Consider the following 11,391-nt stretch of genomic DNA (forward strand, 5'->3'; position numbering starts at 1 on the left):
GCCTCCTGGCTGCATGCCAAATATGGCATTGGGCAAGATATTAACCCCATGTTTGCCTACTGGTGGTGGTCAGAGGGCCAGTGTCCGGCAGCCTCGCCTCTGTCAGTGTGTCAGTGCGCCCCAGGGCAGCTGCTACAATGTAGCTTGCCATTGCCAGTGTGTGAATGTGTGTGTGAATGGGTGAATGACTGAATGTAGTGTAAAGCGCTTTGGGGGTCCTTAGGGACTGAGTAAAAGCGCTATACAAATGCAGGCCATTTACCATATATAGTTTAATATTCACAATTATTGCGCTTTCAACCAGGTGCTTATGCATTATTCTAAATGTTAGGCTATAAAATAATAACACTGAGTGTTATAATAATAAGTACTACGGCCTTTTTAAGCTTTCCTATATAAGACTGCATTCCAACACCTCTTTTTGCGGTCCCACATGAAAATAATGACACGAGATTCAGGTGTTAACCTGAGCATTTATTGTTGTTATTGTCGTGGGGGGTCTTTTTGGCGGGTACCTGTGTTTTCTGAATGGATGTTGGACAACCCATCCGTTGATTTTTGCATAGGTCTTGCCTGTCAGTGGACAACTGTCCGCTTTGGGTGTGGAAAAAAAAAAATCAGTACATCACAAAAACCATGCAGAAATAGTGAAAGGCACAATCACCATAGATATCAGATACATCAAATTTTATATGTCTATATCTTTCATTTTCATGGAGGGGAGGGAGGGTGTACTAACTGAGATGTAACATGGGGGGGAAACCCCAAGTGTTTTGAAGCTGCCGTCATATTAGGGCACGACGTAAAACATGTGAAACTCCCCAGACATTCAACGCTTTCATTTAAAAGATTATATTGTCGAACAACTCTTCTAATAACTATATGGGAAAATACAAGCATGTTCTATTGTATTTTTATAGTACATTTCTTTTTTTTTAAAATATATAAACTATATGTCTACTGCCTCATTTTGTCACTATCCACATCCCACATCTGCTATAGGCTCAACACAGTGGGTGCCCACTCCCTCCCCTGCAAGTTTTGAATGACCTTGCCTCCTAAAACCACACATTGCAATAATCACACACAACATACCTAAACATGTTTCCTTTTTACATTTCATTGCTGATAAAGGACAGAAAATAAAAGTAAATGAAATTTGCAGCATCAGAGGTATCTGCGGCGATTTGGCATGCACCCATAATCCACCTGTGATCTCTCATCATTAACCTGTTTTTACTGTTTTCCCCTCAAACAAGATGCTTCCTCTGAGGCACAGTGAGAATAGTAAAAGCCCCTTGGAGAGAGTGTGAAAGCCTAAACAGAGATATCTTGATGTGTATGTGTGCAGGCTCATCACCTCAGATACACCCGCTGCACTTGAGAGACTGACAGGATACATTATAGCCACCCTTAAAGCAGAAACATTTGTAATTTAATAAAATTAAGTAATTTGTAGGATTATTGACAGAAAAAAAGGTTTAGCATGTGACTCAAGAACCACACAGGACATCTATTTTCTCGATGTATCTCAGTCTGTCCTTTTAACACTTCAGTACGGTCATAAGACTGGACCCTCAACAGCATTTACACAGCAGCTGGTGCTGTGTCGAGTGGGCCCTCTGGAGGGCAGTGTTTGCCTATGGCACGTCAACTCTGAGCCTATATCTTTTTTTTCTTTTTTAAATGGTGCATCTCAACAAGGTGACACTGAAAATGGAGCAATGACACCACTTGTGGCCCTCCTGGTTTAAAAAGCGAGCACAGAGATGCGGCAGAGACTGGATTCTCATCAGTCCCGTTGGACACGAGTTCTGAGAGGCTATGACATCTAGCAAAGCATTATAAATTGTTCTGTAATATTTACAAGAAGAAAAAGATGACAGATATTTGTGTCTTTTTCGTAGGATTCAACGGATCGGGACACCTCGCACACAGTCCGGGTCAAAATGAAAAGAAGAAAAAAAAATGATCACAAAAGGAAAAAACAAAACAAAACAAGCACACGGCACACCGCTAAAACTTTTTGACTCACAAAATGTATGACAGTGCAAACGTACATCCATTTCTCAAATAATTTACAAACATCAGTATACACTTCAGCACCATTGTTTACTATTGTTGTTGAATACATATCAGTAAGCTAGATTTTTAAGTGGACACTGTTAGAGCTGCATGTGCTAATATGAAATATGAGAACCATGAAGGAGATATCAGCAATGCGCTGCGCGTCCATGAGGAAGATGATATTTGTTGAAAGTGTTGAATCTGGGGTGAAGATGCTTGTGTTAGGCTTTAAAAAAAAAAAAAAAAAAAAAAGTCCCGTGAAGACAGACGTAAAAATGCTCTCTGTGTTGGTGTTCACATGGATAACATAAGATCACAGCACACACTGTGTAAAAGAATGACTGATGTGTGTGCTGGGCACATTGCTTTAGTTTACAGAGGACACAAATAATGATAATCGTGCTGTTTTATGATCTGCGGGGGGAGAAACGATTATAATGTGTTGACTTTAAAAAGCCCAAATGTCTACTTTCTGTTTATCTGGCAGGGAACAGTTTAGATTTTCTCTCCGGTTGGAATCATGCAAACAGAAACAGTCCAATAAAATTACTGTTTACGAGACAAAGTAAGCAGAAAAACACATGACAAAACAAAATAATGAGTTACCACCGATACCGCTCTGCACTTACTATGACCTGCCATACCCTGTAACCCAAAGGCTAGCCTTGGATATTTCCACTGCATTTATAATCCTCACCTTTAATGACTATAGAAGTGCCAACGACAACTATTTGAATATGCAAAAGCAGCAGCTGTACTCTAAAAGCTCTCCAATAAAATGTGATGTTACATTTTAAGGACTCAGGCTGCTCAGAGGGTTACGTTACACTTTCCTGTGAACCTTTCTCGTTAAACCACCTCAGTCTTCATTCAGTTATGTTCCAATTAATCATGTCTTTTTGCTTTACTCTTTAATCTGTTTTGCTCTCGCCATCATCAACTTGCTGTTATCCTTCACAAAGTAAGAAGAGAGAAAATCTCACAACATTTGGTTTCCTCTGATGAAATCGGTTGCTTCATGTTTCCTGGGCTTTGTCGTGTACTTTGCTCATTAGCGCACCAAATTGGAGAGAAACAAATGTCTAGTGAATTTCCTCTCCCCCTCGTCACACACGGTATATCCTTCCACCTCTTCTGAACTATTAAAAAAAAAATCATATTTTGATTGAATTCTTTTATCTCTTTAACATAAAGCTTTGAAGACATGATGACTTGTTTTTGGTGTTATAAAGACAAAATCTGTCTTGCATTGTTTCCACTGGAAAAGTCAGAAAACTGTTATTCCAGCCAGAGAAAAATAAACTTCAATTTGAATTTATTGTCTCCAAAATAATTAAATACATTTAACGGAGGTGTATTAGCTGAATTAATCTCTCTAAAATAAAATGCACTGCGGAGGAATGAACTTGGGGAGGCAAGATTGGACAGAAACTTTATAGAAATCAAGTTTTTCGTGCTTTTCAAGCAGTATTATTACTACGAATAGCTTCTTTTAAGATTTTAAAGACTTTTTTTGTGGTTTGGATACTGCGTCGGACAATAAGTAGTAAAAAGGTCAACAATATCTACTCAGAGGGTTCGGTTTCATAACACCAGAATGGGAATTGAGCTACCAGGTGAAGTCAGATTATGTCTAAACAACAAAACACTACTGTTATCTTAAGTGCAACAGAAATTAAAAATGCTGTGGTTGACTGCGTTTATTCATGTGTGACTACTAATGCCCTCAGAGTAAACAATGCCCCATGTGCGCTGGGGAGTTTAGTGGCAGAAGTTACGCTTGCTGGGCTGGTGAAGGAAGGTGTTTCTGCTGTGGGCTGCGTGGCGAGGGATCTGCTCCCTGGTGCGGTTTTGGCGTTGGATGCGGTTGCGCCCCAGATGGCGGCGTTCCACTCGGGCTTTGCTACGCTGGACCCTGGCCACTTGGGTGACCTTGACCAGAGCACCGGCCTGGGCAGCTGCTCCACGGCTCACCCTGGTGGGCATAGTGCCGTGAGTGGCGGGGACCGAAGCTGGTTCAGCCGCTCTGATGGAAAAGAGAGAAAAGATAACATAGTTATGCTGATGCTGGGGAAAAAAGTGGATAAAGGGCAGGTATATTTTTAGCCAATCGCTCTCACCTCACGCTGCCCCCCAGGCTAACCATGCTTTCCTCTGCCACTGCAGACAGGTTGCTGTTGGACACCATGGACAGGTTGCTCGGGGAGACGTACACAGACATGCTGGGGTGCTCTATGAGCAAGTCTTCCATCGGGCTGGCCTCTGCAGTGGCTCCCTCTGCAGTGAAACAGGGGGGAGGGGTGACAAACCAGCTCTCATCCATGCAGCCTCTCTCTGAGCCTGCCCTACTGCTACACCCACTGCCCCCACACTCACTCCCAGAGCCTGGGGACATTGACGGCGTGGAGGAGGGCGTGGACAGTCTGACCCGTCTTGGCAGGGTTACGGGTGTAGTAGCACCCATGTCTGATGGGCTGGGGCTGGGACAGGACACAGGGTCTACTAATGCTACTGCACCTTGTGGCCGGCCTTTATGTGTCCTACGACGCTTGTGAGGGGGGTGGGGGACAGGGGCCGGGCATTCAGTCCTTGTACGTGCGTCTTGACGATTTGACAAGTTATTCTCTGGGAATGATTGTGCGATCAGTGGGATTCCTGACTCATCATCAACCTGCATCATGCAGTCAGACTCTTCTGAGCACATGGCAGCGATGAGATGGTTCAGATGAGAGGGGGGTCAGGGTGGGGGAAGATGTTGCACAAGTTATGCAAATGTGGCAGATTTTTCAAAAAGCCATGCAGGTCAAAGAAGGGATCACATACGCACGCACACACATACCAGTGTGAGGAATGTAAGGGTATTTAAAAAAATTGGAGGAAAGGAAGAGGGGGGAGGAGGGGTAAGGAAACATAAAAGAGTCACATCATTAGTTGTGTTGACCCTCTAAAGCTGTGATTATGTCATTGACATAATTTCTGCCTTGACTCTGCTGAGAGGTACTTTTATGTTATGTTGTTTGCTTGGCTTCTTCTGAGCAGGCATTAAAGCACATTCTCATACTTTAAAATAGTCTTTGTCATGATCAAGATCATAAACAAAGTGGAAGGAGATGCATGTTCACAGGTAGCTATGTGTTTCCGCCATTTGACGGACAACACAACCTTTGGCATGGCAGCCATATGGATGAGCGGCAGTGTAGCTGAGCCACGCCCTTATCATAATACTTCACCCCATCTCATCATCCCACTGTTGTTATCACTACACTTCATATATTAGTCAGTATCATAAACATGCACAGCAGCACACAAAGCATAATTTGACTATTTCCTCACTTTTGATGTAGCTTTTAAAATAACCATCCCTTCAACACAAGCCCAGCACAATGCTCTCTCTGACTCACCAGGCAGATTGACAATCATCCATCCCTCCTCGTCGGCCTCAGTCACACATGGGTTGGGTCCCTTCAGCTCAGCTACCACCTCTTCCACCTCCCCAAACAGCAGGTTGCTAAGACGCTGAAACATTGTCAAGTGTTGACGACTCTGGTGCTTTTGTTGTGGTGCACAAAGAAAAAGCTGTAGCTGCCTTTTTGAATTTCTTGTCGGTTGCTATTTTACGCTGTTCTTTGATTTTTTTTTTCCCCAACTTGAAGCCTCTTGCTGGACCTTGTTTTGACAAACAGGTGTGGACAGGCTTCTGTAGTGCAAATATAAGGTTTCACTTGGTTTGGAGCAAAGGCCTGAGGGAGAGGGAGAGAGGAAAAAGGGGATAATTAGTTGCAATGAAAAGATGAAACATACATTAGATAAAGAGAGTAAGAAACAAAAGAGGTCAGGATTATTTAAAAATGCAATGCAGTCATTGTTTTTAGCGTGAACTCAAACCTTAGTGGCATTAAAAGTGTTGCTCTTTTTAAAAAAATTACTATTATTATTTTGAACATTAACGTGTTAATTAGAAGAGGTGGGAATCTTATAATGAGTTTATAAAACAACAGGGCTTTTTTGAAAAAACAAACAAACTTCAACACCACTCACTTTAAACACTTTATATCTTAATACTTCTGAAAGGTCACAGAAAACTGAAAAAAAATGTTTTGACCACTTGGGGGCTGCACATCAACACTGTGCCTGTCATTCATTTGGCATCTTACTTCTGGCTGCTGTGTTTTTGGTTGCCATGCACCCCTGAGGGAATATTTGGCCTTAGCAGCTAAACATCTCCTCATATTTCCAAGATAGTTGCTAATTTTGCCTGCCTGTCCAGGTAAATGTGGTAAGGAATGCGTTTTTTTTTAACAGTTACTGCAGTAATAGTAGATGAAACTAAACAAAAGGACAAATACTTGAAAGATGCTGAAATATTTTTTAGAGCTGAGAACGATCGAATAATAATTACAGGTTTGTTACTACAAGCAATCTCGTGCAGTGATTTCCAAAATGTGGGTCGGGCCCCCCTAGTGGACTGTGAAGGTACTGCGAAGTTACATAAGAAACAGGAGTTAATGAGTTAATCAGCAAGCCAGTGTGTAATAACTACACTGCCCTCCCCTATTAGGTCAAGAAAACCAATCAACTCTCAGTTTCTAGACAGATGGGCAGAGCACAGAAGAAGAAGAAGAAGAAGAAGATTTTGGTATTCATCTAATACCAAGTAAATATAGGGCCAGTATTACTGATATCAGTATCAATACTGATACTTTTAACCTATAAAGGCAGCTTATGTAGGGGAGAGCAGTGTGTCATGGTTTGTGAGTTGAATCAACATTCATTTGCATTTCTGTGCAAATTTGAATGAAGACTTTTCATTGTAATTTATTGTGGTTGTGATTAATTATTAGCTAATAAAACAAAACACACCTTTCGGCTTTTCGTGTATTTAGAAATTATTAATTTTGAAATAATTCATTATTTAACACAATTAAGAAGGCAACATAGTGAAACAAAGTATCTGTCCAGTGTTGGTATCCACCTCTAGAAAAAGGTAGGCAAAACTAAAAAAAGGTATATTTACAAAGAGCCACACTCTTACAAAACCAAGTAATGTGTGTGCACACATGTGAAAGATGCAAAGAAAACCAGAAACATTGTGACAGCAGGTGCTGAGGCCAAAGGACGAGGATGTGAACTACACGTGAACACACTGGTGTAATGTTAACCTGAAGTTTAGCTTATGTGACAACGCTCTGCATGTTCGAAGGTTGAGTTTTATTTAAACTGAGTATATAAGGCAAAGAGACCCAAGAGATCACAGAGTTCAATACGCTCTGCAACTGTCTGACACAGTTATTTTTGTTTGTGAATTCAAGGTTAGTGTTTATTTACTAAAGGAGAGGTTCGATATCAGGCCATAACCTATTTAAGTAATCATCACATTCAACCACAGTCTCATTTGCCCCAGAAATCTCATTGACTATAATGTAAAGTGTATGAAGCTGAACTTTCTCACTAAATAAATGAGAAGGTTAGTAAAGATAAGGTGAAAGACAAGGATTTATAGAGCAAAGAGTCATGGGAGCAGATATGCATGGATGCATGATGGGTTTCTGTCCTTATTTGGAGAATCACCATGATAACGGAGCAAAAAAGGGAAGACACATCCTAATTGCAGTCATACAGAGCATGCTTGTGGGATTGCTGATGTCAGGTGCTTGAAGTGATACGATAAGATATGAGATAAATCAAGTGAAGCAGTAACTGGTGCAAAAAGAAAAAAAGCTAAACCTTATAAGCCTTTTCTTTAAATGATGAAAGCTATTTAACTTGTTATATATATAATTAAGTTACTGTCATACACTCATTCTCTTTTAAATTTATTCAGTTAAGTTATTGTCTTGTGTTGTGTTGTCTTATTTGTGTTGTGTTTTGTTGTGCATAGTGCCGATGCAGGACAGTTTCCAATGTTGTTGTACTATTGTACTAGGTATGACTGTGCAATGACAATAAAGACTTATCTTTCTTATCTCTTATCTCTTAATTAAAAAAAGATCTGGGTTGCATGACCTGTTTTTTAGATCTTGTGAGAAAAAAAACATTCAGTCACTAAACAATGACTATGAAATGTTTTTGAGGAACTGTCTTTCAGCTGATGCGGTGCAGTGCATACCTCAGCACAAAGATTAATGCATTCCTTGACTAATAAAGCATTAAGTCATGGGACTATGACAAGTAAATTCTGATAAACAATGTTTTTCAGGCCTCAGTGCTGCTTTGCATAAGGTGGAGAGGAGATCCGCACAATAAACACCCAACATGGACTCGTAAGAAGCACTTCCCTGACCATTTTGTTAGCTTGCCAACTGAGAGCTACTGATTGGCCTTATAGGTACTGACACTGCCAAAAGGGCCCAAAGAAACAATGATAGCTAATGACCAGATGATGTATGTTTTGTGGAAACCTTGTCAAATCCACCCATTAACACAATGACAAAGATTCATGATGCTGACTGTTTTGTAAAAAAGCAGAAAGATATGCGTTATCTGAAAGTTAAAAGCAATAAAAGTGACTCTCACTCATTACATTTTCCCTTTCTTTTTCTTTATTATCACTGCTTGTAGCTGAGCATATGTACAGTACAGTAGGAAATAGAGCTGATTGAATATTTCTTGTGAGGTAAATAATATTTTCATAACACATTTTGTTTTTTCTATTTTAGGATACCTTATCTGGCCAGGGACAGCAGGTGACATTTGGCCCTCTAGGGTAACTGTAGCCCATTTATAGTTTATATGATCACTGATGCTGTTAGATAATAAGGAGACCTTACAGGTCAAAAGGAACAATATATATATATATATATATATATATATATATATATATATATATATATATATATATATATATATATATATATATATATTTATTTATTTATTTATTGGCATGAATAATGCAGAAGAAAGCCTTCTTACATGTTGAACAAGAAGTTTTGTGGATTTGTTAAAATGTGGCAGTAACACAACAGTATATATTTAATATGTTCCGGATGTATAGGCAGCTCTATTGATTGAGGTTTTTTATTTTATTTATTTCATAAGAGGAGTGGGCGGGGCTCCCGAGAAGTTAAAAACAAGCTGCGTCTGACGTCACGCCACTGACACTGACGGAGAGGCTCCAGCCTATTTTGCGACCGGAGGAAAAAAGAAAATCGGTCAGAATAACAAACAGGGGAAAAATATCAAGATTTTCTGATCGCGTGTTTGCAGTCGACATGGTTTTCGTGTTTGATCTGCATTTTGCAACACGGTACCGAAAAACCATCCGTGTGAGAGCGGCTGCTGTTGTCGACGGCTGTCGTCTGGACTTGAAACGCTTATGAAAAAAATATGCAGCGGTGTTTACGTTTCCAACACAAAGAATAGGCTCTTCATGTAAAATAAAACATCGACCTCGATGCCAGAGCATCGACGAGCCCAGAGAAGACGCGACTTTCTGCGCAGGGTATCCAGGTTAAACATGAATTATCCGTATAAGCTCTGGCTACAGCTGAGGGGTCAAAGCAATGACAGTTGTGGCTCAGCAACACTGCACGAAAGACAGGAGAAAAGAGGCTCCTGAATACACAGCGAGTCGGTTATTTGACAGAGCAGCTCAGGTTAGGCCTGGTGTATTTTTAGTGGAAATCAAAACCTAAAAAGGTCGACCTGCAACAAATACATCAACATCCGCCATCGACTCCACACCAGCATTTGGTGCAGTTTGCAAAACAACAACTGCTGGCGTCCTATAGGATTAATCTATATGCAGGCTGGTGTCATTTCTGCAGATGCAGGACGTCGAATCGACCCAACTAAGGCTGTTTATTTGGGCCTATAACATACTGCTTCCCCATCTATTCATGTCCTATTAACAGGTCATTTCATAGTATAAGGAAAAACACACACTCAAAGGCAGGCCAAGACAAAGGGATGCAATTCAATAATAAGAATCTCTATGATTCACGACAGCTGATATGTAATGGGTATTTTTTTTATGAATAACCTTAAAAGGAAAGCAGCAGGTTCAATTGCAAAGATGTAGGTTAGTCTGATGCCTCTTTATAAGCACAGTTAGACACAAAACACACCGAGCGTTTAATCTGGAAAAAGAAATAGAGATAAAAAAATACAGAAAATGAAATAGCTTACCTGCCCTTGCAGTGTTATTCAAGTTGTAAACGAGATCTCACACACAGTAGAAACGACAACTCTTAAAGCATAGCTTTAGATAGCCTTTATGTGAGGTAGTTAGAACACCATTATATAAAAATAAAAGGCTTTCTTCTTAGAAGAAGGGCTTCGTGTAAAAATGTTTACACGGACGTTTTCAGATCATAACATCTGCAGCTTTCCCCTCCTTTCCTCTAGTTTTTACGCTGCAGATTTTCCTGTTTATTGCTGCCTCCAGCTGATCCTCGGATCAGAATGTAGAGCGTACAAAACAGCTGATTGTGAGATCACTCAGAGCCACGCCTATCACCCCGCCCACGCCAAAGAAAGCGGCCAATCAGAATATTACACCCGATGCAAGCCGGTCTACTTGGTGACAGGGTGGGGGCTGGGCAAGATGAGCCGTAAACCTGCACCCAGATGGAAAGGGTGACTTCACTGGGAATCTGAACTCTAATCAGCTTCCACGAACAGCATCCGTGGTTTTTGAAAGCTTGGCTGGGGGGAGGTAAACTGACTCTGGGTCTGTTTTCACACGTCTTTAATATAGGACTAGGAAAAAGTAGGATGTAGAAATGAAAGTATTTAAACTATCAAGAGAATGAGAAAGAGGAATCTGATGCAACAAACCGGTTATGTCACCATCTGAATGGAATTTGAACCACAGACACAACATGTTTGCAATAACTTTGTGTGATCCAGTTTTAGTGAGGCCTTTGCAGTTAATTTTTAACATATTAGGGGCCCAAATGTGATATGAGGTGAAATCCTATAAACAAGATATTTAAAATATGAAACAGTATCATTTCCGGTGTAGTTTTTACTTCTACTCATATGCTGGATGCTGGACAACACTGACAACAGCAATCTCATTTGCATGTTTTCCCCTGAGGGTGACTTATTTACTAAAACCTCAAATATTCAAATCATTTAATAGCCGCAGTTTACATCATGTTAATTTTTTCTTGTCAGGTGATGCTGGTGGTTTTACTTTACATTTCAATAGTAAATAAACCTCATTCTCTTCCCCTTCACCTTTTTTTTTTTTTCATTCCACTGGTGGGGACGACTTTTGCTTTTCAGCCTATATCGGCCAATCATATTTGCTATTTTGAATGCAGCTTTTGTGTAACCAATGGGATTTTTAGATGTTTGAAATACCCCTTGTGGTCACTTTTG

At 40.4% G+C, this 11,391-nt stretch overlaps 1 protein-coding gene across 4 annotated transcripts; it reads right to left on the reverse strand.

Annotated features, from left to right (window-relative positions):
• Positions 1-461: 461 nt before the first annotated feature.
• Positions 462-10,485, reverse strand: tp53inp2b (tumor protein p53 inducible nuclear protein 2b). Of its 4 annotated transcripts, XM_082519975.1 has the most exons (5): positions 10,192-10,485; positions 5,469-5,807; positions 4,585-4,761; positions 4,188-4,344; positions 462-4,093 (listed from the first exon to the last, which is right to left on the reverse strand). In XM_082519975.1, the coding sequence occupies exons 2-5, from the start codon at positions 5,590-5,592 to the stop codon at positions 3,829-3,831; spliced, it is 723 nt and encodes a 240-aa protein (XP_082376101.1). In that variant the 5' UTR covers positions 5,593-5,807; positions 10,192-10,485; the 3' UTR covers positions 462-3,828. The 4 variants fall into 4 exon arrangements, with proteins under 4 accessions (XP_082376101.1, XP_082376100.1, XP_082376099.1 ...); XM_082519974.1 differs by having other exon boundaries at positions 4,188-4,758; XM_082519973.1 differs by having other exon boundaries at positions 4,188-4,761.
• Positions 10,486-11,391: the final 906 nt, after the last annotated feature.

This window comes from Aulonocara stuartgranti, assembly GCF_965226115.1.
Source record: "Aulonocara stuartgranti genome assembly, chromosome: 20".
Classification (NCBI taxonomy): Eukaryota; Metazoa; Chordata; class Actinopteri; order Cichliformes; family Cichlidae; genus Aulonocara; species Aulonocara stuartgranti.